General features: G+C 36.1%; 1 protein-coding gene across 1 annotated transcript in view; it reads right to left on the bottom strand.

Moving 5' to 3' along the window:
• PDGFC (platelet derived growth factor C) overlaps positions 1-24,878 on the bottom strand; it is a 57,001-nt gene that overhangs the window by 5,359 nt on the left and 26,764 nt on the right. Inside the window, exon 4 of the mRNA XM_010020519.1 lies at positions 1,711-1,918. Coding sequence (XP_010018821.1) covers positions 1,711-1,918 — 208 coding nt within the window. The remainder of the gene's footprint in view (positions 1-1,710; positions 1,919-24,878) is intronic.

Below are 24,878 nucleotides of genomic sequence, written 5' to 3' on the forward strand. Positions count from 1 at the left end.
TTTCTGGAAGCATTTTATCCAGAGAAAACATCAGATACAGAAGTCCTATGGAATTCAGGCTGTCTAAATATAGTCTTTTTCACATGAATTATTAAGTAGGAGAAGAGGAAAAATCTCTACATAAAGTAACATATACTTTCAATTACATTTTCATTTAATCTAGACATAAACGGATGCTTGTCTATGAAAGAGGACAGTAATTTAGCTTTTACTGAAATACTGCAAAAATAAAACTGATCTGATTATAGAATCAAAGACTGATAAAACCCAAAAATTTTAGGGCATGCACTTCTCCCAAACATTTCTTAAAAACTTTTTTAAATACACCAACCATGCTACTAGAAGGAGTAACATGTAATAGAAAAGAAGAAAAGAACAAAAAAAAAAAAAGGTTTGAAGGTTTGCTTTCCCTATGTACGGAGTAGACCTAACAGTTAATACTATGTCATCTCAACTGGACATATTTTCCACCTCAGGCAATTACATTACACACTCAGTAATGCAGTCTGAGGGTGGTCTCTTAAAGATAAATGTGGCAATACCATGATATGTTTATTCAGTGGAAAAAAATCTGTTTCAGCATCTAATTAGGAGTCTTTAAAAGATTTACTCTGATAGTTTCTTTCTAAGATATGTCTTGCAGGGAGCTGCTTTTGTCTATATAGATGTTATCCAACACCTGCATTTTAGTTTATGTAAGGTTTCAGAAACTACATTTTGTTTTTCTCCCGCTTACTGTATGCTTATGGCATACATTTGGCAAATACTGAATCCCTTTAATTAGAAAAGTGTTAAATGACTATCTGAAAGGCACAGCCCACTGCTGAAAGCTTTTAAATAGATTTCCTCCTCTTTGGCTCTTGATTTAGTTGCTGTGTGTCGCTGTAGCAATAGGTAGGGTAGAAGGGTTGATTTCTGTACTCTGATCCAAGAATTAGCTGTCAAAAACTGAGTTATGAAAGGGTTTACTTCCTCCCTTTTCTTACAGATCAGATGATAACCTAGCTAATATTTGCCATAAACATGAAGTACTGGACCACATCTGGATGATATGGCGTAGAAAATTCATGAGTGTCAAATGCAGATGGAAGAAAATGTCTTGCTCAACAAGAAATAGCTCCACAAGTCTCAAAATACATAGTCGACTTTACATTTAAGTTGATAACGCACGATCAAACTGGACATAGACACGGGGATTTCATAAGGTATCATGGAAGAGAAAGACTTAGCTAATTGCTCCTAATTGATATGGAGTAAAGACTAGAACAATTCTAAGCAAATAAACCAGTCACTCGACACAGGAAGTATAAGAAATTACCTACCTCAAACACAAAATTAAGTTTTTGTCCTCCGTATGAAAAGAAGCTCACAGTCAGAATGTGTCACCCAGCCAAGATGCCCTCTTACTTTGCGGAAAAGATCTCCCAGGTTCTCTGCGGAAGACTACCCTGCCTCTACCCTGCTTGCTTCTATTTTTTTCCCCTTTGTTACTTTATCCTGCTAAATTCCTTTCAGTTCTAATTTTAATTATTGTCCTTTTTCAGATAATGTAACAGTGTGAATAGCTAACAACAATGATCTCTGCTGTATTTCTAACATATTCCTCTCTGTGAGCCGAAATTCAAGGCGAAGAATGCTCTTAATTACTGTTTATTTCTTAAGAAAACATAACCATAGAAAACTGCAAGGCCAGAAAGAAGAGTAATTTACCTCTTGATTTCCTCCCATGAATATATGCCTTTCCAAGAAGTTGCCATGTTGGCCTGTACAGATCTTCCAAATCCAGTTGCCACCGATCTGGTTCAAGGTACCGGATAAGCTCTTCCACTGTACTAAATCCAGCAACAGCATTGTTTAATACATCTAATGGTAAAGATGATGGGGGAAGCAATGATGGGCTAGGTGCTTCTGTGTGGTGCTGCAATCAAAGCCAAGAGAAGAGTACCAGTCAGAGGGTTAATGGATCTGCTTTGATGAAGTCCTGAATTTTATGAAGTTACATAGCTGGGAAAGTATATAAGTGGTTAGATTGTTTCCAATGTACAATTTACCTTATAAGACAAATGACAAGAGTCAAAAAGTACCTAATTACTCTCCAGCAATAATTGTAAACAAACTTTCACTAGACAGTTTTCCCACTTCTTACATTCCTAGCCTTGAGGATAGCATGCCACTATACCTGTTCTTTGAAGAAATTCACTGAGTGGCAGACAATATTTTATTTTAGAAATAGAACAAAGAGCCATTTGAAAATACGGCCCCATTAATGGCAATTACTGTAACCCTCGAGAAAACTGACGAAACACACATTTCACACGCTGCCTTTCCTCCGAAATTAGCCACAACCTCTCTCTTCTGGTCTTTCAATGTATAATATGAATGTACCCTAGTGCAAAGATAGCAAATAGTCCCACTCCCATCTAATAGATGGAGAAAAAAAGGTACCAGTTATGTTTCATACAGCACTTAGAATTAGGTTTCTGGTTAAACAATAACGGAGTAATAACAACATCTGACATTACTATAACTATTTCTCCCTTAAGAAGAAGAAAAACACATTCCCAAGGATATCAGAAGTACTTAAATGCTGAAATTGAGTACTGAAAAAAGCACAGATCTCATTGAGAAACTCACTGGACATGGGGTATTCAGTAACATGCAATTCAAGCAGAGTGAGACTTGGTTTTAAAATTATCATTGATTCATACTGTCAAAAGAATAAAGGCAGGCAGGAAGGGAGGTCTAAGCAGGAGCTGCTGCTGCACCATCCTAAATTTCTTTAGGCTTTTATATCAGCAGACATCACTACAGACATTTTGTCCACATTACTACACTAGAACAATTTATCTGGACCATGTAAGAAGGATGAAGAAACATTTGAACACACTGCTGATTTAGGGGATGGGAAGGACAAGAAATCTTAAATACGTAGTGCTACATGCATCATAATGTAAGATTTAGGGAAAATTTATTCACTATAGTTACAGTTGGGTTTTGGAAAAGGTTGCCCAGAGAGGCTACACTGTATTCATCACTGAAGGCTTTCAACATCTAACTGGATAAAGCTCTGAGCCATGAACTGACCTCAGAACTGACCCTACCCTGAGCAGGTGCCTCACTAAATTTTCCTACTACAATACTGCAACATAATGTTAAGAATGAAGGACTGAATGTTCCTCGAATAAGTTAGCTAACATGCTTCTTGTCCCTTCCCTGTGCAGTGCCTGTACTGCACAATATTTCCATACATATATACATATTTGCTTATATTTATTATTTATATATATACATATCTATTTAAAAATCCTCATGCCACTTAGTGTCAAAAATGGCACTCTCAGTACTCTAAAACGAAATGTATACACACTGTAATTTTTCCATCTGTAATGTCAGATCAATTCCATTCATTTACCTTTTCAAAATGATCACAGAAATTGATGTGTAACAGGAAAAAAATAATTAAATAATTTATGCAGGGGAAAAAAAATGAAATCATCTTTGCAACACTACATACTAAACAGTAATTTTCTGAAATACATATGCCTGCGATAGCTGTATTTCATACCAATAATTATATTTTCCTTTCTGTGCTCTCAATTCTATTAAATATGCATCTTTGGTTTCAGCTAATTGTGTGGTTGAAAGGGCAGCAAATAGAAGTAACCACCATGCCCTTCCTGTATTTTGCTTCAAGCTTTTTTTCTCTCCATCTTCAAGAAATGCAGTCACTAGAATGATTTGTGCTGTCTTTTAACTGAGAGTCTTGCAAAAGTAATTTAAAACATAGATCTAGAGTGCAGCTACTATTAACTTTACCATATTTTTATCTTGCTTATCTAGCATCATTTCCAATAGCGTGAGTGAAGTACTTGCTTCCCATTCTGGATGAATGTGGATTTCAAAAAGTTAAAGTATTTCTTTTCTCTCTTCTCTTTACTGCCCACATTAAAAACAGTAACACATTGATCCATCCATTAGATTATGGTAATAAAGTAACAGATTCTGGTCTATAAGTTAAATATTTGCTTTTAGAAAAATATTCTATTCAGCAAGTTTCAGAATAGTGCTGTGACACCATAATTCAGATGGTCAAAAAAGTAAATATTCCAAAATTTTTCTTCCTGTTTTTCTCCACCAGGATGTATTTGTAACAGTCACTCTTCCTGGTTTGAAGGTGTAGAGTTTTGCTAAGGTGAAAAACAAAATAAGGATCATACAGTAGAACTAGTGCCTGAAGAAAAAAAAACAACAAAAACCCAAAAAAACGCCAGATCTTCTATTTTGTTTCCAGCTGAAAAATTTACTTTGGCGTCTCACTTCTACTGTGATTTTTTTGTCGCCAATGTAATAGATGGATTCCAGATGAAAATCCAGTGGTCTAGAATCTATTTCCGCATTTACAACCTAGAACATGCACACTTCGCAATACATATATAAGAACTAACTCATCGATTTACGTTATTCTGGATCCAATCAGCATTTGCCTGAGTTAAAATATTATGAGGATATGGTGAATCACTGCACTTAATGGTAACATAATTAAAGTTGTCATCACTTTCTAATCATTCTTACAGCAAACCAGAACAGCAAAATTGCACAACTTTGAAGGTGAATGTTTTAGAAAAAAGTAATTAAAATCTCAAGATTAAGAATGTTTTTCCCAATAATCTCTTAATTTAGTCTATTTAAATGACAGATAAAATGTACCAAAGATTAAAGATAATTGATATCAGACAGCTATAAATGCAGTAATTTATAACACAGTAACCTTTATGAAATCTCAATTTAATGAATTGTTTAGTATAAGTAGTAATTCAGATTATACTCTACATTGCTTTTACTTGCTAATAGGTATTACTTATTTCATAACTTAAATCTTTTTGACGGAATGGCCAGGGCAGCATAATGGTACTCTTTCCTTTGACTAAAATTGTATTTTGAAACTTTATACAATTTATAATTTCACTTGGATTTCTCAAAGTTGGGGTTTTTTTGTGTTACATAGGCAATGTTTACACATGCAGTATGGTTTTACTTTCAGAGACGGTATCAGGAGAAATGACTTAATGCAAGAAATTAAAATTCAACTTCATTGATGGGATATACCTCTTAGAACAAGCAAATATAAACTTCAGCATAACTTTGAAATGCAATATCATAGTTGCAACTTCAAAATACTGAAATGCTCCTTAAACAGAGCTTTCTCTCATATTATAGGAAGTCTATCACTTCTATTATAACTCCTTCCAATTAAATAATTTCAGATAAAAATCCACACACCTAGAATTTTATCTACATCTCTCCTGACATTCCTATTCTGCCCCTTGCCCTCACCTGCATGCCTGACACAGACTGGTGTCAAGCCACTCACTGTGCACTGCTACTTGACATCAGTACTCAGTAGGTCTCAGAGAGGCAACTTCATTGCAAGGCAGCAGTGTGAATGCCCCACAAAAGGACCACCAATAAACTCTAGCTCTTTTGCCACAGAGTTGATGGAGACAATGATGATCTTGCAATGAAGTAGCTACCTGTCAACAGTACGTCTATTTCATAGCTGGCATCACCTAACTTACTCCACAGAACTGTATCACATCTCCCCTAACAGGTCAGCTAGCACATAAGCAACCTTTGATATAATAGACATCTCTCTATCTGACAAAGGAGACGTAACCAAAGACAGCAGACACTTGCTTAAGTATTGCAGCTATCCAAGTAACTTTCTGGATGGAGACCACTTGCTGGGAAGTGGTGTTCTCAAAGCTTTTCTACAATAACTGCTATTGACAGTAAACATCTTTTCTGTCATAGCAGCAGATGCTCAATTAATACCAGTGTTTTAGGCTTAAGACAACTTTTATTTTTTCGCCTAACCATGAATAATTGCTGTCAAGACAGGTCTGAAAAATACATCAACAAGTTCTTTACTTTAATGTGATTCCTCTAGTAAACAAAACACTATGGGTTTTGGTTTTGTGCCCAGGAAACTATTTCAATTTAAGAAAAATAAACATGTTTAAAACCAAGATAGAGACAAACAGTTGCATCTTTACTGTTAGATAAAATGATTCAGGATGAAAACCAGAGCAGAAAACACAGGGCTTCAGCTGCCTGGTAGAACAGCCAAGAAGGACAATTAGTGTTGGATCAAACAGAATTTTGATTAGGTTTGTTTATATTGTATTTCTGTAGGTATACTTCACTCTACCAAAATACATACCTTATAGAAATCCCCTAAGGTGTTTTACAAGTGTAAAAGACAGACCAAATGTAGGCCACAGTTTAAGATACGGGCTTGGAAAAAATTAAGGAGGTAATATATAAAGACTAACTTCACAAAACTATCCAGCCCTTAAGATTATACATAACAACAGTACCCCAGAAGAAAATTAGGGAATAAAATGCATTTTATCATGCTCAAATGTTAGTTGTGCTTTATTAAAGGAATCAAAGTTACAGCTTGTCTCTTTCTCAAGGAGAAAAGGGTAGGACACTGTTGTAAGTAAAATAAGACGACAACCATCAGTGAAGCAGTAAATCTGAACAAAAACTGCAACAAATGAATCTGAAATTACCTAGTTGAAGCTCAAACCTAAAGGATGATTTCGTATGTAGCCTAACTTGAAGACTTGTAATTTCTTGTTCTGACACATAGAGCCTGTGTGATCGTGAGCATGGTATTTAAGCCACAGCTTCATGGTGTAAAGCCACATCTCCTTGTTACACCAGCATGACTGTGTATGCGGCTGCATCATAAACAAGAAATAATCTTTCTGAGAAAGAGTATTTCTCATTTCCTTTCCTCTTTAGCTGCAATCTTATTCACAGTGCAGACCTCCAACAGCTAAGCCATCACAACCAAATAGCACAGCAGCTGCTAACAGAAACATTTTTAGATTCACTGTGGCACCAGGGATTTCATAGCACGCAGGTTTGTGACACAGCCTGATCAGATCAGTAAAATGATCAAAAGGCAATTCCTTGATCTCACAAGTTCTGTGAGACAATGAATACAATAAGCATTTATTGGATGCTTATTACTGGTTTATCTGAAGATTCTGGAAGTATTTTAGACAGATAAACGGTAAAATTTTGGATATGAGACTGTATGTTATAACTATTCCCATTCTGCCACTATCCATCTGCTCTTTCCTTGCACTGAACCTGCTCCAAGGATAAACAATTCAGAACAAAACAGCACTCAACTACAATCCACACAAGATCAGCTCTTAAGCACCATCACAACCCAAGCAAAGCCTTTCTTTTTCTCCTGTCTGATAATGATAGGACTGTTAAGGTACTGCTATTACCCTCTTCCAGTTAAAGGAGAGGCAAGAAGTAATTTTGTCAGTTTGCTGCAGCCAGGAGTGAGGAATTTCATGTTTAATAATGCAATCACTGAGTTAAGACTGGAACAACAAAACCAAATGAGTCAAATACTTGGCATGACAGGACACTTACAAGTAGTGAATAATTCATCTAAAATAATTCCCTGCCCATAGAAGAAATCCTCATTTTTTCATTTCTTGTCTTGAAGAAAACATTGCAAAGCAGTTTCCTGAGTGAAAACCTATTTATCAGTTCGCATAGTTTGGAGAAACTATCAAACATCAATATTGTTTAATCAGACCAGAAGGGACTCAATAACAAAGAAAACCTTAGAGGAACCTCTGAAAACCAACTAGGATCAGTACTTTGAAGGAAATATTTCTTCTAATGAAATATCCTGACAGTTTTTTGTTTTGTTTTGTTTTTTTAATTATTATACAGGAACACTCCAAGTCCTGCTTAGATTTAGAGATAGGCTCTTGAAACTAATAGTACATGCACATACTTGTAGCACTCAAAATAAAGCCTGTTTCCTGCCTTTATAATCACAGGTAGCCCTCCTATTAGCATCATTAGAAGCTACGAGGGAGAGCAGATACCCAGTTCTTTCTGAGTTTGCCCGGAGGACATAGAAGCTTCTTGGCATAACAATAGCTCTTCCTTTTCTCAGGTAAGTACATGCAGTAATAACTGAAAAGCCTTTAGAAATCCTGACCTACCTGAAAAAGCACAAACTTCTACTTGCTCAAATGTATGCTGTACAAAACAAAACAGTTAACCTGCTTGTGAAAGTCTGTTACTTGTAAAGATCTTCTCTGTGCAACATTAACCTGCACCACTGCTATACAAAATGTGAGTCCTGTTCAAATACCATTTGTAGAAGGATGTGAAGACAATCTGTAGCTGGGCTGGTAAGCAACCACCTAAGCACAGAAATCATGTTGCAGGATCCTCTTCTTGTGCCTCCAGCAAAGGAATAAAAAAAGAGAAGGAGCAAAGGCAGATAATCTATTTAGACTGCAAAGCCTGGGAATAAGGCACAGATGTTTACTTGCATGTGACAGAGATGGAAGCCAGGAAGGCCAGTGCAGTTCCCATCCATTGCAGCAATTCTTACTTCTTTAGCTGAAGTAACTGTTGCAGCACTGGGGATGGCTGCATGAGAGATACTGCAGCTCCAGGGCTGCTCGGTAGGTAGGTATGGTAAATTAAGCTCCAGAGACACCGAAGTAAACATGCATCTATTCAGCTCTCCTCATTCCAAAGACTTAACCTCTGCCCATCAAATGAAATACAGGTAGAGATAGCAACCCTCCTCAATCTAATCAACTATTGCACATGAGATGTGGAACAAAGGGTGATAGCCCCATCTTTACTTACTGAACCTCCAGTTCTCTTGCTTTCACAGGCTTCCTGAATTTTCTGTTCTTAAATTTTGCTACCACTGCTTACCAAAAGCTTGTTTAGCTTCTCTTCATATGCATGCAGGAATTTCCTTTTATCTCAGTGAGGACCTTATTTACTGGGTATCCATGCACTTGCACCAATTTATGTCTTAAAACCAGACAGACATGGCTTTCCAAACTCTAAACTGGTATTTTTGTTACAGCACTTTTGAGGGTTGTTTCCCAAACCGTGCATCATTTCTACTCTCCATAACCACCAAAAGGAGAAATGTCACAAGGGAAAGCGAATGTGTTCATGCCTTTCTGTCTCCCCAGAGTTTCTGTGCAGTTCACAGCTAAGGCCTGATACTCTAGTTGTGCTGGAAGCAACTGTGAGATGCTCTCAAGGAAATGAGCAGTATGGAAATAGCACAGGATGTCACTAATCATCAGCTTTCTTCTGGCAAAATGCAGCTTTTTGCCTGAAGCCTGTGCACACTGACACCCTTCAAAATACAGAACATAGGTGTGTCACTTTTCTGAAGACAAAGATGACACATACGAGAGCAAGTTCATAAATGCTCAGAAGATGCTATCAATAGCTATAATCTCATTTTCAAAAACCTTTAGTGATTTGGTTAGTTCTCATCATAAATATCTGTAAACACGTGTGAGTACATGCATGTTTACATGAATGTATAAAAATACATTCTGCTTGCTGGCTCTGTCACCAGCATCTCTGGCAACTGCAGAGGTCTCAAACAATGAAGTGTACAACCCCTGCAACCCCTAGAATCCATAAAGCTTGCAGATTCAGCTAGCTAGTTGCAACAGAAGTCAAGTTTTGCTGCCTTTTTACCTTTACCACGGGTTTTTATTATATTTGCTTACGTTAGGGATTTGTGAATGTATTGAATAAGATTCTAGAGAGAAGACTCAAAGACCTCTCACGACTCAGCCAGATTTTAACTTTGTAGCAAAAACCTCAGCTTTATTCTGAAAGCATGTCCTGATGTACTAAGTTGAACAGGGAGCATTTAAAAGCAAACAGTTTTAAATGAATCAGGTCTAATAGTATATAATCCCTGAGTTTTGGTTCCTATAAAGTATATTTGTGGCAGAGTAGTATCTTACCCATAACCTTAACTTTTAGTGAGCACTGTCTTCTTGTTTATATATCCCTGTCTTTTAAATGAGACTTTAAACACAATTTGCAGTGAGCTCTCCATACAAGTATATATATATGCCGTAAGAAAAATAAGTCTACCTTTTGTATCCTAGTAACTACTACAAAATATTTAGATTTCTGAACTCCAGAGAACCTTGCCTTATATAATTCTCAAACCAAACATATGAAACACATTTAAAACTAACTATATGTTTATTTACCTCATGCATGTGCACATAGAAGGACTGTAAGTGCAATTTAATAAAATGCATTAGATAATTTTCTTTCTTGTATGACATGAATGTTTAATAAAAATATTTAGTCTAATTCAGACCATGGGCAATACTAATGTCTATATACACATTTTAAAGAGTACGAAGTGTGCATTTGTGTGTTTACACAGACAAAGTACCTGCTGAAAAAAACTGAAACAAGACTGTGTATACATAAAATGAAGTTCCGAAATAATTTACTGAAGTACAGTTTCTCTCACCACAATCTCATCAAATCTTTGGAGAAAGTCCTAAGACGCCTCTTCTGCTTGCAGTATGGTGCTAAAAGAAGCAAAAAAACCTGCTGTCTAAGAAATCATCATCTCCAACTCTGATAGAAACTTTTTACATGCACAGAAGTGTCCTAAATAAATTAACAGCTGCAATGAACCATTTCAATGTGTGGAACTTGCGAGGGAGTGCACATCTTTCCTAAGTGTTTCCTAGAAGTTTGGTTAAATTGCTTGTAGCAGATGTCGGCAGCAGTCTTCCACCTTGGCAAACCTCGGTTCAGGACAGCTGGTTAACTATTCACATCACCTGGAACTGTGACTGGTTCCTCAATGTTAAGGTTTGGAAACACAAAGTATTTTCCTAAATAGTAACTCTGTCCTCCGTATCTGAGCACCTTCCTGTCAACTCTTCCTTACTATGTAACAAAGTACTCATCATAGTATTTAAAGACATTTAAAGTTTATTCTCTACTTATCTATCTTCTCTCATCATTAAAGGGACACCTGAAGTCTTTGCACCCATTTCCAGGGCAGAACTCAATACAGATCACTAGCTGTATTTTCCAATAAATGTGATGTTTTGCCTTCATACTGCTCTGACTGAGGAGATAAAGTAGAACTCTACAGAGATCCTTCTACAACTACTTCCCCATTATCTCATTACTTCACAGTTTTCTGAATATATTCACTATCAACTTTTTTATGTTTCAATTACAAGCTTGAGGTAACTTGGTTTTTGTTTTGTGCTTGAATTGTGCTTGTGATTAAGGCAGATTAAGGCATTAAGGGTACTTCATGACTGTTGTTAACAGTAATAACAACACTTTGCACTAAAATACTCTTTCATGGACGTCCAAGATATTTGAATGCATGTATGAATAGACAGCTGAGTAAGAACTGCTTTTCAAATGCTGGTATAAATAAAACCTTTACCTTTATTTTGTGAATATAACATTAAATGCAAAAATGCATAGAATCAAAAATAAAGATGTATAAATATTACATACCCTACCAAACACTTAATTCTATTGGATGAACCTGATTATTTCTTCCTTATATAGTACAGTAGCATTGCAACTGATACATTTTTGAGCATTAAATGATATTTTCTAGAGTGTCCTATTTTGATTAATGTTGTGTTACACCTTGTATTCCTTTCTAGAATGGGAACTTTACAAAGAATAGTATTTCAAATAACAAGAACGAGAATCTATCTCGTCAGTATTTATAATGAGGTCCTACTAAATTTTTTTTACAGTTCAGATCACAAATAATATTTAGTACAGAGACCCCAGGCTCCAAGAGTTAGCTGAACTTTAGAAGAAAGGAAGAAAAGAATTCCATCATGGATTAATTTTTCACTGAAACTGGATACTATGCAAGTCCTGTACACACACCCGTTGTAGGCTCCCATCAGTTAGGAGAAGGATTTGCAAGAGCACAATCTGAATTACACTTAAAATGCAAAATTATCATCTAAAAGGAGTAATGTAATTAAACAAGCAGAAATGCAAGAGCCTCAGTGCACAAACAAGTCAATGCAAAAGGAGATTCTCAGAATCAGACTGCAGTGAGCATGTAGCTATAGTCCAATGAATCTTTGCTCAGATCTTACTGCAAATGGGGTTACAGGGATTATTAACCACTGAATTTATAGACACTCCCAAAATTGATACAGGAAACACACTTGCACCTCTTACATTTATGATTAACAGAAGGATTTTTTTTGTTGTTCTGCACACAAAGCTCTAGTTCTTACTTGACATTAGTTTATGAGAAATAAACAGTCAATGTAAGTGCAGCTGTTCCAAACAGAAGAAAGTTTTTGTATGTTCTTCTATGACACAGGATGTGGTCAGCCATAATTAAAGGACACTGTGTTTGCAGCCTTTTTTTTAAATTACTCATTTTACTCAAAATACACAAATACTTATAAAAAGCTTAACCAAAGGGAAAAACAGCAAGTGTTTGGAGTCAGGAAATGAACCATTCTTTAAGTTCCCTCTAGGTATTAAAAATGGGTAGCTGTTGTTAAGAAAATGTTTACTTATCCCAGTAGGTTCACAGGAGGTTCATCAACATTAAACACTAAGAATGACTGTTTATTACAATTGGAAAGTGTATTTGGCAAGGACAATGAAAATCACTTCTACAGTGCAATTTTAATTTGATCCTTCAGTATACATGTTAAATTGCATTCCACAACAGGTTTCTGTTCATTTCATATCACAATAAAAGGAACACACCCAACATTCCTGAACAGCAAACGCTGCAAATCAGAGCTTGTTCTGAATTGAAGGTAGAAAGGTCTTGAAGAAAACACTGCTTTACATGGAAGGAACCTCATTTCTGTCCTCATGTATCCATTCTTAGTGTCATCAAACATGTCAGAGGTTAACATATTTTAAGATTTGTGAAGACAAATATTTTGCATGGTTTACTTTAAATTTGCTTTTTATGTACCATACCTGTTAAAACTCTAAAATACAGTGCTAGAGACTTTGGCTACATTGCCCACAGATATTCTCACACTGTTTGAACAAGCCAGATTTATAATTTGTGAGCTGGGTTTTACAACCTTATACTGCTAACCATAATGTTGTCCTGACATATTCTTACATTCAAGCTGTATCACTTCTACCTACGTATTTTCCACTATCTGTATCTCTTAATTCCCACCTCATGTTACCTCATTATACTTTCATATATAACACAAGTATAGTATAAGTGATTATACAAAAACTAAAAGGCAAAATTAACTGGGAAAGTATGCTTAATAAGAGAAATTAATAAAAAACATTTTAAAAATCCTTGCATTTAGGAGTAAAACATTAAAAGCATAAATGCAAAATCATAAGTACAAAAGTCGTGAAGTAGAATAAATGGTGTTACAGGGGACAAAAACCTGAATAATGTGATCCTTCCACCAAAAAGGCAAATCTCATTCATGTATATTCAGAACAGCATCATAAAGCCAGGTTACCGAGCTCCCAGATAGGTCTCAGCTGGAATAATGTTGAGATCTACCTCCAGCACTTGTAAGGTAGAGGCAAAGAGAAAGAGAGTATTTAAAATTTAGAGGAAAGAGCAAGAAGAAAAAGAAAACATGAACTATGATAAAAGATTCAGTGATAGAAGTCTGTTTAAAATCTTGACAAGACGAGGTTGACAGGAGATGAGATAACAAACATGTAAGAGAGCAGCTGTTCCCTAGTCCATCGATGACAGGAAAGATTTATGTTATGTATTAGAAAAGAATTTCATACTATGTAAAGCAGTGTAACATATGATCGGGGAAATCTCTGAAATCTTAGTCCCTGAACTTCAGGGTACAAATACCTAGCAAGAATGAGCTTGGTCTATTCTACTCCCTGCTCAGAGCAGGACAATGGCTCAGAATAGATCCCACTGAGTTCCCTTGCAGCCTTGCATTTCTGTGATTGCATTGCACAGCATCCCTCTGGTAACCTTGCTGTTTCTAGAAAACACGTAAAATGCTGAGGGAAATGCTGAATTCTGGAGACAAATGAATGCTAAATCATTTTAAAATCTGCGTTATTGACTAGTTATGGCCCAAAAACTGCCCTGTGTACATAACTAAATTCTAATACACCTTTTTTCTCAGTGATCATTTCTCCATTTGTACATTTTTACTCTTTAGATTTATTCCATCAATGCTGTAATAAAAGTCAAGAACTGTTTGCCTGTGTACCTAAATATAGAATATTTGATAGAAATATATGCTTTTGGGTCTTTGTTGCATGTCACCCACAAGCCGTTAACTCATATGAGAATATGAAAATTAATGGAACTGCTCCAATTTTGGACAATTTAGCTACTTTCTCTTGAAGAAAAGTAAGGAGTCACGGGCTTTTAATGAAGTTGGCTCCATGGGAGCAGAAGTTCCTTTGGTGGTATCATTTATGATTTCTTTGAAGCCTCAAAACAGTATGTAATATAACCCATTTGATGGTTTTACCATCAGCTACAAAATAAAAGTAGACAACATTTCTGCCATGCTTTGCTTTTTCAATCTCTATGGCTGCTATTTAAAATGAATCCTTCAAAGATGATTTGAAGACAGACTACTTCATTCTATTTACAGTAGATTGCCATGAAATTTTGTGCTGCTTATAGCATGAACAAATGCATTAAAATAGAATAGGTTGAATTTTAAGGCACCACTGCAAGTAACTGCCTCAGCCTGATTCCTAGTGTTATTAAAAGAAAAAATAGATATTTGAAACAGTCTAATTACTTTTATTAGAATTAATAAAATATGCTTCCCTTTGCGCATGCAATTTCTCCTCAGCCCTTTCCCTGGCACATGTAAAAAGAAAAAGAAGAGAAGAAATAAAGATGAAATCTGCCAAATAATAAACCCATACTATTAACAAATCCAGTGTGTTGTGGAGCAGATTTCATTCTCCTGAAAACTGCTAGTAGATCAATTGACTTCTGTTAAGCCTGAAAGAGCTTCAGTTATAACACTGTCACTGTCCACAGATGTGGTCAAATTATCTCTAACTAACCTGGTCAACTGGATCAAGTCTTCTGACATATATATTTTACTACATAAATTGCAGTTCGTTATCATGAGTAAGGGTGGCACTGTCTGTAACAGAAATAACGGAAAAATCATGCTGACTTATGTTCTCAACCAGGCCATTAATCTCCCTTGTAATGTTCTAAACAAGTCTATTCAGGCATTGATTATGGCCCCAATCCTGCAACCAGGACTAACACTATCACACCAACTTAAAGGGATCTCCCTGTGCATGCACACAGCTGCATCTCCTTTCACATTACTTCTCTGTTCTTACACATTCACTGTGCTGTAATGCTCTGAAGTCAAAACATTTACTTGCAACAAGAAAGGAAATGCCACACACAAACGCTGAACTAATCTTAACCCATTTACAAACTACTCGCCTACCTTACTTTTACCTTTAAAGAACGTGATTTTTATATCAAAGCATAATTTTAAGACAGTTGTAAAGCCTGCTTATTCTATTTCTCACATGTACTCTTTTTTATTAAAAAAGGGGCATTTTAATACCTGTTTGAAAATTAATAAGTACACATTGAAACATACTTTTCTGATTGTAAATATTAAAAAAAATATTTTTCCCTCAGTCTCAGATTTCCCCGTTCACCGATTCAGGAGTACTGGGTGCTTCTGATGATTTCATGTAGAATATATGGAACTAATTACAGAACACAGACATCAAAAACTGTGGTTTTCCACACTTTAACTGTGGTTTCCCAGGCTGTTATTCATTGCAGCCTAGGAAGTGGTTAGGTGTGGGGTTTATTATCAGTTTAAATAAAGACTCAGAGTGTAAGGCACTGGTTCCGCCTGAATTTTCCAGGCTATAAAAAAAATTCAATTTTCTGTGAACTGCAGACACTGTTTTCCTTCTGTTGAACCCAACATTACTCAAAGTTCTTTTCTGCATTCACCTACTAAACCAAAAGATACTGGCTAACCACAAGTTTATCCTTTGATCAAGACAGAAAGCGTGCTTCAAAACTGTATGATGGATGATGCCTATTTGAATGCTTGACAAAAGTTTTGCAAATCAGTCAAATAAAATAAATTAAGACGATATTAAAAAAGCATTATTTGCGAGCATCGATTACTTGAGTATGTATCTTGATATGTTTTTTCCTGGGCATAAGGGACAGTTATTACAATCTGCTGCAGAAGAGGGAACAAAAGAAGGGGAAAAGACAAGTAAAAAGGCAAATTTGCAAGGAAACACTGGTTAAGAACACTCACTGTAGAGATCTGTGTGGCTGTTTCTGGTGGGATTTCTTCCACCTGTCCTGCATAGCGAACCCCATGATATTATCTGTTTGTTTAAATAAGAATAGTTACCTGTTCTGAAAGTTCTCAATAAGAAAAATGAAACATAGTTGACGTGTACAGCATAAATCACACTTACAAAGCAATGACAAATAAGTCGGGTAAATTGACTGTGATGACTGCCATACTTTGCAGAGAAAAGTGAACCTAGTATTTGGAGAATATCTTTTGTTTTTAGTAAATATTATACATTTAAGATACCTAATTGCCAAGAAGATAGTATTACTGTGTTCTGAGCCATCTTCCACTATTTACTATTTAATTTGAAGTTATTTTGCATCATTTCGATTATCTGTGCAGTCTCACTGGGCAAACATTAAAAACTGAATGAATACATTATGATGTGTGAGCATGTCCTGGTTTCACAAACCTCTTGTGGAATAGGAGAGAAGACGAATTGTCATTTCAAGTACATCACCATAAACTTAATATAATTTGAATGAATTTAGATGAGTAAAAATTCCCTTTGTAAGTTTATATTCCAGTTAAAAAGTCAAAGGAGGACATTTTGCTATTTAACAATTAAGGTTACATTCACTGAGAGGGTGGTGAGACACTGGCACAGGTTTCCCAGAGAAGCTGTGGCTGCCCCATCCCTGGCAGTGTTCAAGGCCTGGCTGGCTGGGGCTTGGAGCAACCTGGTCTAGCAGAAGGTGTCCCATGGCCACGGGGTGGAACTAGATGATTTTTAAGGCCCCTTCCAGCCCAAACCATTCTGTGATTCTCCTCAAACAGTAATTCTTTATTAGGTACAGGTTTCCTTATCAACTATTATGTCTTGTAAAAGAGAATTCTTAGAAGCAAGGATGTTTTACTAAGCAACTACAATACAGACTCCTCTTTTCTTTTTTTCTCCCACTGTTCCACTTCTCCCACAGAAAATTAAATCTTGGGGGGTTTTTTTGAGATAAACACTGATTGTGATTTCAGAATGATAAGATCAGTACTGGTTTTAACCATTTACCGTCAAAATTAAATTCTTCCAGGTAATCTTTTACTTCATTGCTTAAACAGGTTCATGGTATACAATCCACTCAATTAGGAAATTAGAGGAATAGATAGCAACTGTGAAATAAGATGTCACTGGGCAGAACATTATTATCAGTGTAATAAATGCATATAGAGAAACACTTACTTGCCAATTAATCAATATATTAAAAAACCCTCAATAATCTATTTAAATTTGGATAATGTGGCCCTTATTTTGAAAGGTACTGGAACAGATTGCCCAAAGAAGTGGTAAATGCTCCATCCCTGGCACTGTTCAAGGCCAGGTTGGACAGAGCCTTGGGGGACATGGCTAGTGTGAGGCGTCCCTGCCCATAGCAGGTCCCCATTGTGTGAGGGGGCTAGAACTAGATGATCTTAAGGTCCTTTCTAACCCTAACTGTTCTATGATTCTATGTGGTCATTGCTTTTCAGACTCCAATACCTAGCATTTCCTGTTGAGGTCAATGGAAACTGCTTGTTTAAAAAAAAAAATCTGTCACCAGCCATACCATTTGTATGACCATTAAGAACTAGATTAAAAACATCCAAAGATTTCAAAAGACTATAAATTGGAAAGTATAGCATTATTTATTAGTACAGTTTCAATAGAGTGCTTATCACTGTTTGAATAGAAATAATGAACATTAAAATTCCATGCATTAATAAATCCAAGTTGATGCATTGTTAGAATAACCTTAAAATACAACTGTTGTCCTGACAAAAGCCACAGGAATCCCATTTGTTAACAGAATGATCCAACTGTGACAATTTGGCAATATAACCATTGCCAGTTACCTCCTCCTCAGGTAACCTAACTATTATTTTCTTTTTCTCCTCTAAATCTCAATATACGGCAGAAAAAAAGAGCTGTAATCCTTTTTCTTCACTGAAATACCAGTGGAAGGTACCAGAGACTTAGTGCAGGGAAGACATGGCCCAGGTCAGACTGTTTGTTATTAGATCCAGAGCACTGTACATGACAGAGTCAGAGCAGGGTACAAAATATCCATACTGAAGCTGTGCCCTGTGCAAGTTGTGCGTCTTCCTGGTTCTCTCTGGGGATTCTCTAATTGCTTGATTAGGAGACTACTTCTTGGAAGTATTTAAGGACAGGACAGTGTAGAGCCTTTCATTAAGTGTACTTTCATACTTTATTAGGGAGTTAGATTTAAAGAAAAATTAAGAATGGAAAGTAATGGGTTTTGCTTAAAACTGTGTTGTTTAAATGATACCCCTCTGGTTTCAGATTTTTATGATGACATCAACTTAGTATTTTGCCACTCTTCCAAGTATTAACCACAAAATTTAGGCCATTCCCTATCTATAAATTACCCACTGTCATTTTTATATGGCACTAGCTTTGTAAATTATGGCTTTGTATGGCTTGCTTAATGATGCTCCTTAGTCTCGCATTAAGTTTGTAAAATTATCATTAACTTTTTTAAAACAGCCTGCAGAGAAGAGGTGATTCTGGTTCACACTTGGGAAGCTTTTAATTTACTGATTTTCCAAAGTCTCCTATAAGCTGTTCCAGGTAATAAAATATCAAACCTTATAATGGATATTTTTTCTCTTCTTTAACAGTGTAAGTCTCTTTTCCAATTTAAAGAAGCACCTTCATAACGTAGTTTTAAATATATTAGATGCACTAGTAATACATATATAGTTCACTGAAAAGGAGGCAATAAATGACAAAATATAAAGTCTGCCTACTTAAAACAATGGACAGCAATCACAGTCTCAGAAAATAATCATGAAAGTCCCTGTATGTGTACCTGTTATGTAAATGAAAATCTGCAGAATCCTCTCACTATTTATGAGCACTGTTAGATACAAATGTTAGGTGTTAATTTATCTTCTTCTGTTTAGTTTTCCTTATAAGAAAATGTAGTAAATAAATTCTTAACTACATAGAGATACATACCAATGGCTCGCAAAAGCAACAGCTGATTTTACTTTGTTCTTCTTCAGCCATGACATCACCTCAAAGGTGTTCTTAGGCTTTAAATTAAGTAGGAATACAGTGCTGCTCTGCAGTACATAACCAGATCAGCGTGGTTTACTACGGCAGAGCACAAGGCTGCTGTGGGGTTGACAGCTGCCCAGACCTGCACTTGTGCTTCAACCTCCATACAGGGAGGGTCACCTCTCCCTCACATTTGCAAAATATTGGGCACTCAATCCGATTACCTCTATCACATTACTGGTGTGCCAGTTTGTTCCTTAAGTTCTAATATTTTTAGGTATGTTTTGTTAGCAAATATTAAATTAGTTCCAAATTTTATACTGTCTTTCATTCATGGAAATACCTAGCTGAAAAAGTAACTCAATTTTTTATTCTTAATGACAACTGGGAACATAACTGAAAAACTCTTTGACAATTTCTCATTTGTCTCTGCACTGTTGACTTGACCACCTATCTTTGATTTTTGGTGAAAAGCTAGGCTGTACTCTGAAGTGTTTTATACTAGCAAACAGTTTCAAAACACTTCAAGAAACCTTAATTCTACAATTATATTGCATCAAAAGATGTACTGCTATTTCAGGCACCTAATTGTAAGGGGTTTTTACACATGAAAGGTACCTATGACTTTCTTAAGCAGAGAGGCAATTAAAAAAAGTAAATACCGTATTTAAAGTTATATATATTGACAGAGTGCGAACAAGAAGAGATCAATGACTGAATTTACCTTGACTAAAAGACAAGAATTCCAAGGCAAAAAGGCATTACACAGATGACTAGGGACGGGAAGTATTTTATTATTAACTTTCGATTACCCAGAACACATCACATTGAAAAGCCTGAAGACAAAGATGCACACACAAGTCAGAAGTGTTCAGAAGATCAGAGTGATTTTCAGAAGATAAGCAAGGGCAACCTTATTAACAGCTTACATATTAAAAGCCTACATATATGCGGCAAGCTGTCCCGCCAGTTAGCAAGTTAAAAATTATTTGGCACTGCAAGAAATGCAGATGATGACCAAGTGACTTTCACTAATTTGGCTCAACTCAGTCATTTTACCCTCCTTGGCTACCTAGTCATTTTGGTCGTATCAGCCAGCAGGGAAGTTCAAGGTCAGAGTTAGCAAAATTTGTCTTCAGAACAATTTTAGATGTTTTGAAGTTTCAAAAATAGTGACCTTTTTACATTCTTATGCAGGCACAACAAGTAAATAAACAAAAAGTACTGAAAATAAAATGTTTCAAAATTCAAATTTAAGAAACTGTATTTACTATGCCAACTATTCACAAAGCCATGGGGATACTGGTATCTAAGAAAATCACCTTAGCACAGCATGTGTCTTCTTAAAGACAGTTACGCTATTTAAAGGGTGTCACACTATTAGAAGAACATTTAGAACAAGGGGTGTCTACCAAGAAACTCTTAAGTTAACTGGGTGCTACCAAAAGACACCAAGGCTACACACCGGACAATAAAGTGTGAGATTGATTTAATTATCTACACTGCTACACTGAAATTGCCCTCACCACCTAATAGGCTTACTAAGATGAGACCCAAGAACTTTCATGTGGTGTCAGGGCAGAGTTATTATGGAGTTCCCCCAAGGAATTCTTCTGCAGCTATTAGGAAGGGCTATCAGGAACCACCAAATTCACAATGTGTCTGCAGGACTGAATGCAAAATTTCTTGCAAAAGCTGTGCCATCTGCTTTCATACCTCCACTTTTCAAGTGCCTTTGAACGTGGTCCTTCATGCACTAAATCACTCCCTTCAACTTGAAGACCGGCATTTTATTTCTCATCATATATAATTCTCATTTCTCTTGCTGTGATTTATTGTCTAGCTTAGAAGCAGAGTGAAATGAATACTCAAGCAGCCTGAACATTCTGCCTCTGGAAATGTCTCTTGCCCTTTTCCACACGCAAGATTTTATTTATTTCCTTTTGTTTTTTAAACAAGTGCAGTTCTTCAACAATATACACCAGCTATCAGAAGCAAACATGGATTCAACCCCCTTGAATTCCTTCTCCACCAGCCTAGCCAGAGACAACTGAAAGAACAGATGCACCAACTTTGTGATTATCCAGACCTTCCCATGAAAACAAAACCAAAACCTTTTTAAGAAAAATCCTGGCTTCTTCAGCCAAACCTTTCATTGTCATCATTAAAAAAGGTTTCAGTACTGATGAGAAGCTAAGAAATGACAGCTCATAATCCCCATCTGTAACACCAGAGGCCAGGTACTACAAAGACAAGACAGGTGCAAATTTTGGTATTCCCATAGTGCTTATTATCTATTCTTTTTTAGAACTAAAAGGATTTCTCTTAACACCACTGCCAATACCCCACATTAATCTTTCCATAAGCAAACTTTTACCCTGAAGCTACTATACAGTATCATTACTCTGTCAAGAATTTTTCCTCCTGAATTTAAAGTGGTGCTTCCATCAGTCTGTGGAGTTGAACTGTGTAGTCAGTCACTTACAGAAGATGCCCCACAGCTGATTTGATCTCAAGTGTGTAGAGCTGCACCCATCATTCCTTTTTTTCCATGCACGATTCTACTGTTCCTAGAAGCCTTTCAGATCTGGACCATATATAAAAATAAAATAGTTGCACTAACTCCATTCTGTCCCAAATTCTTTCCTTTTGTTCCTGTTCTCATCTGTGAATTAAAGTAAGAAAAATCAGCACAATGCAGTCCACTAACTAGTCACTGACTGCTTTGTTGGGGTAAGGGAATGGATATGGCATGACTAAGATATTAATAATGAATAGGGACACGACATGAATGCAGCTAAAATAGCATAACTGAAAATTATGGTGCTGCCTGAAACCTAGTATCAAATGTACATTTGCTTACCTTTTTTTCCACTAGCAAGCATGTCAGACACAACGTCTCAATATTTGAAAGCACAAAAAATCTAGGACTGTGCCAGTTACACAGGGCATTAACTTTGAGAATGGGACAGAGTCACTTTGCTTTGGAATTTGTAGAGAAGCCATCAGCGTGCTTTCTCAAAAAGCTGTGAATAACATGTTGATCCTGGAAATTGGAAAAGGGATAGTCAACTAGACAATTAGATAATATTTAAACCACAAAAAATAAAGGAAGAAAAAGGAAAAAAAAACAAAACAACCCACTAAACAAAACCCAGTGGAGCTAAATGGACCTGGGAGAACAGGCAGGTGGTGTTGGTGTTTTTTGGTGGGGATTTGTGGAGATGGTTTGGGATTTTTTTAACCAAACACGTAAAGTGAGAAGTAGTGTATACAACATTTAGTGAAGGATTAAATTAAAAAGAAATCATACACACTGAGACACAATTTTTTGAATAGATATGATCAATAAGATCGAACAAATAAATTTGAACAATGACTACAGAATAATTTTAAAAGACGAAAGGAACATTTGGACATCATTGTGAAACACTTCTGCTGAGGTAGCATTCAATAGCTCCAATTACTTGGGATCAGTGAGTTCTTAGTTTAAGAGTGACGTGTTTTTATACACATGCATATCCCTCCCAAGTAAAGGAGTTTTTTGAAGTTTCTTTTCTAGGTGGTACCTATTACAATCTGATTTTAGCAAAGGATGTTGTGAAGGTATGAAGTTAATCAGAGTTCAAGGGGTACATGGATAATTATTTGCAAGGAACTTCTGTTACAGATTATTACTAAATAGACAAAGTTATATATCATTACTAAATAGACAAAGTACACAGGCTCGGGGAATCCCCTTCTTCTTCTGCATATAGCTGGTAAGTGGGGTAAAGGGGCAGTGAAGAACCACTTCTCCTCCTCCTAGCACTCCCTACCAACTATTTATGACCACCACTGGCTGCAGGTTTCAGGGCTAGACAACCTTCGGACAGCCTGACATTTGGAAAACTGGGAAGGCAATGGAAAGGCTTAGAAACTTGACATTACTGCTAATTATGCTGAATAGTAAATTTTCAAATTCACATGCCAGTATACACAACACATACTCAATGCTTTATTTTATTACTACTGACTGATAGACTAACCAGCAAGATCTGATCCACCACATTCATTTGTAAAAACCCATTTTAGAAGTGAGATTTTTGTGAAAGAGAGAGTATCTCTTTGAAGATAACTTAAAGAAAAGTTGGTACAAGTAGAGAATAACATATTTTAGGCTAATACTTATAGTTGCTACAGAGTGGCAGTATTATTCTTCCATTATTTTCTTATGTGTAATCTCTCTGATTAGACCTAATTCAGTGAACTTAACAAAAACTAAAACTCAACAAAATATCCCCACCCCAACACATTAAAAACCAAGCAAAATCAATCAAAAGACTCAAATACTACTTTAAAAAAAAGTGTATCAGTTAGTATAATGGTAGCCTTTTCATTAAGTAAAAAACTCACAATCTGAAATGTCCTTCAAAATCTGAAGTCAAAATGCAATAAAAGACATATACTTACTTTTAGTACACTCTCATAAGGAGGACTTCAGAATATACTCAGGACTACAGTATTAAAACATTTGAAAGTAATGTGTTGATTAGTGATGTGTTCCCTGCTTATTAGCACGTATAAGCTTCAATGTCTATTAAGTTGAATGACAAAAGGAACACCAAAAGGCTGATAATTCACCTTCTCCATGCACTGTGTATTCTCTTCCTGAATCACTAATGCTGACTGGATTTTCCACATTACTCCTTTTCCTGGATTTGTACATCTTTTTAAAAAACTATTTTCTCATCAGTTGGCAAAATAAGAGTTCTTTCAGATTGCTCCCAAACAGAAATAATGTTACTTAGGATCCCACATACACCAGCCAGACCACTCCCAGAGTCATGACATTCCAGGAGACTTAAAATTGCTCAAGACAAGACAAAACCCACTCTTTGTTCTATCTTTAACTTCTCCTGTAGAGGTTTTGAAAACAACAGAGCATGCAACATTGTATCTTACATATGTAAGATTTATTGCAGAACCCTACAATAAAGTAACTGGTGGACCACGTAGAAGTAATACTCATTTTCAAAGTAAATAAATATACATACATAAACTTCTGATTAAAATGCTATGAGACACACTAACAAAGTTTCCAAACACTAGAGTCCCTGACAATATAAATATTTATTACTAAATGGAAACTTAATAAAAGCCATTAGTAACTTCCAGAGATTAAAGAAAAGAGATTGTCTCATGTATTTGACATACTTCCCAACATATTTTCAAAACTTTTCCACTTTCTAGGGCATTTAAAGAGGTTAAACATTGTTTGCACTGAATCATCATGCTATCTGCTTTCATGTGGGAGGAGAGGGTTAATATGTGATCAAAGACATGATCTGGGCAAAGGAACAAAAAGGGCTGCCTGCTCTTTCTTGACAGTTGCAATACTCCATCTCTTGTTTATGGCAATAATTTTTGCTTGAAACAGGTTGCCAGAGCAGTCCAACTTGTACATAATGCTATTGATGACTAAAAGGAAAGCAGCTTTCACAAACTCTTCTCCACCTTACTTGTTCTGACTTCCCCTATGTAAGGTCTTTCAACAAACACAATTTTAAGATTTACATGAATGCTCCATAACCAGAATCAGTTATGTTACTTACTGAACACTCCTGAAATTTTCAGGAAGAAGTTCTACTGAAGCTGTTAAATAGAATAAAACTAAAGCATGACAT

Source organism: Nestor notabilis, unplaced genomic scaffold (genome assembly GCF_000696875.1).
Source record: "Nestor notabilis isolate BGI_N333 unplaced genomic scaffold, ASM69687v1 scaffold16278, whole genome shotgun sequence".
Classification (NCBI taxonomy): domain Eukaryota; kingdom Metazoa; phylum Chordata; class Aves; order Psittaciformes; family Psittacidae; genus Nestor; species Nestor notabilis.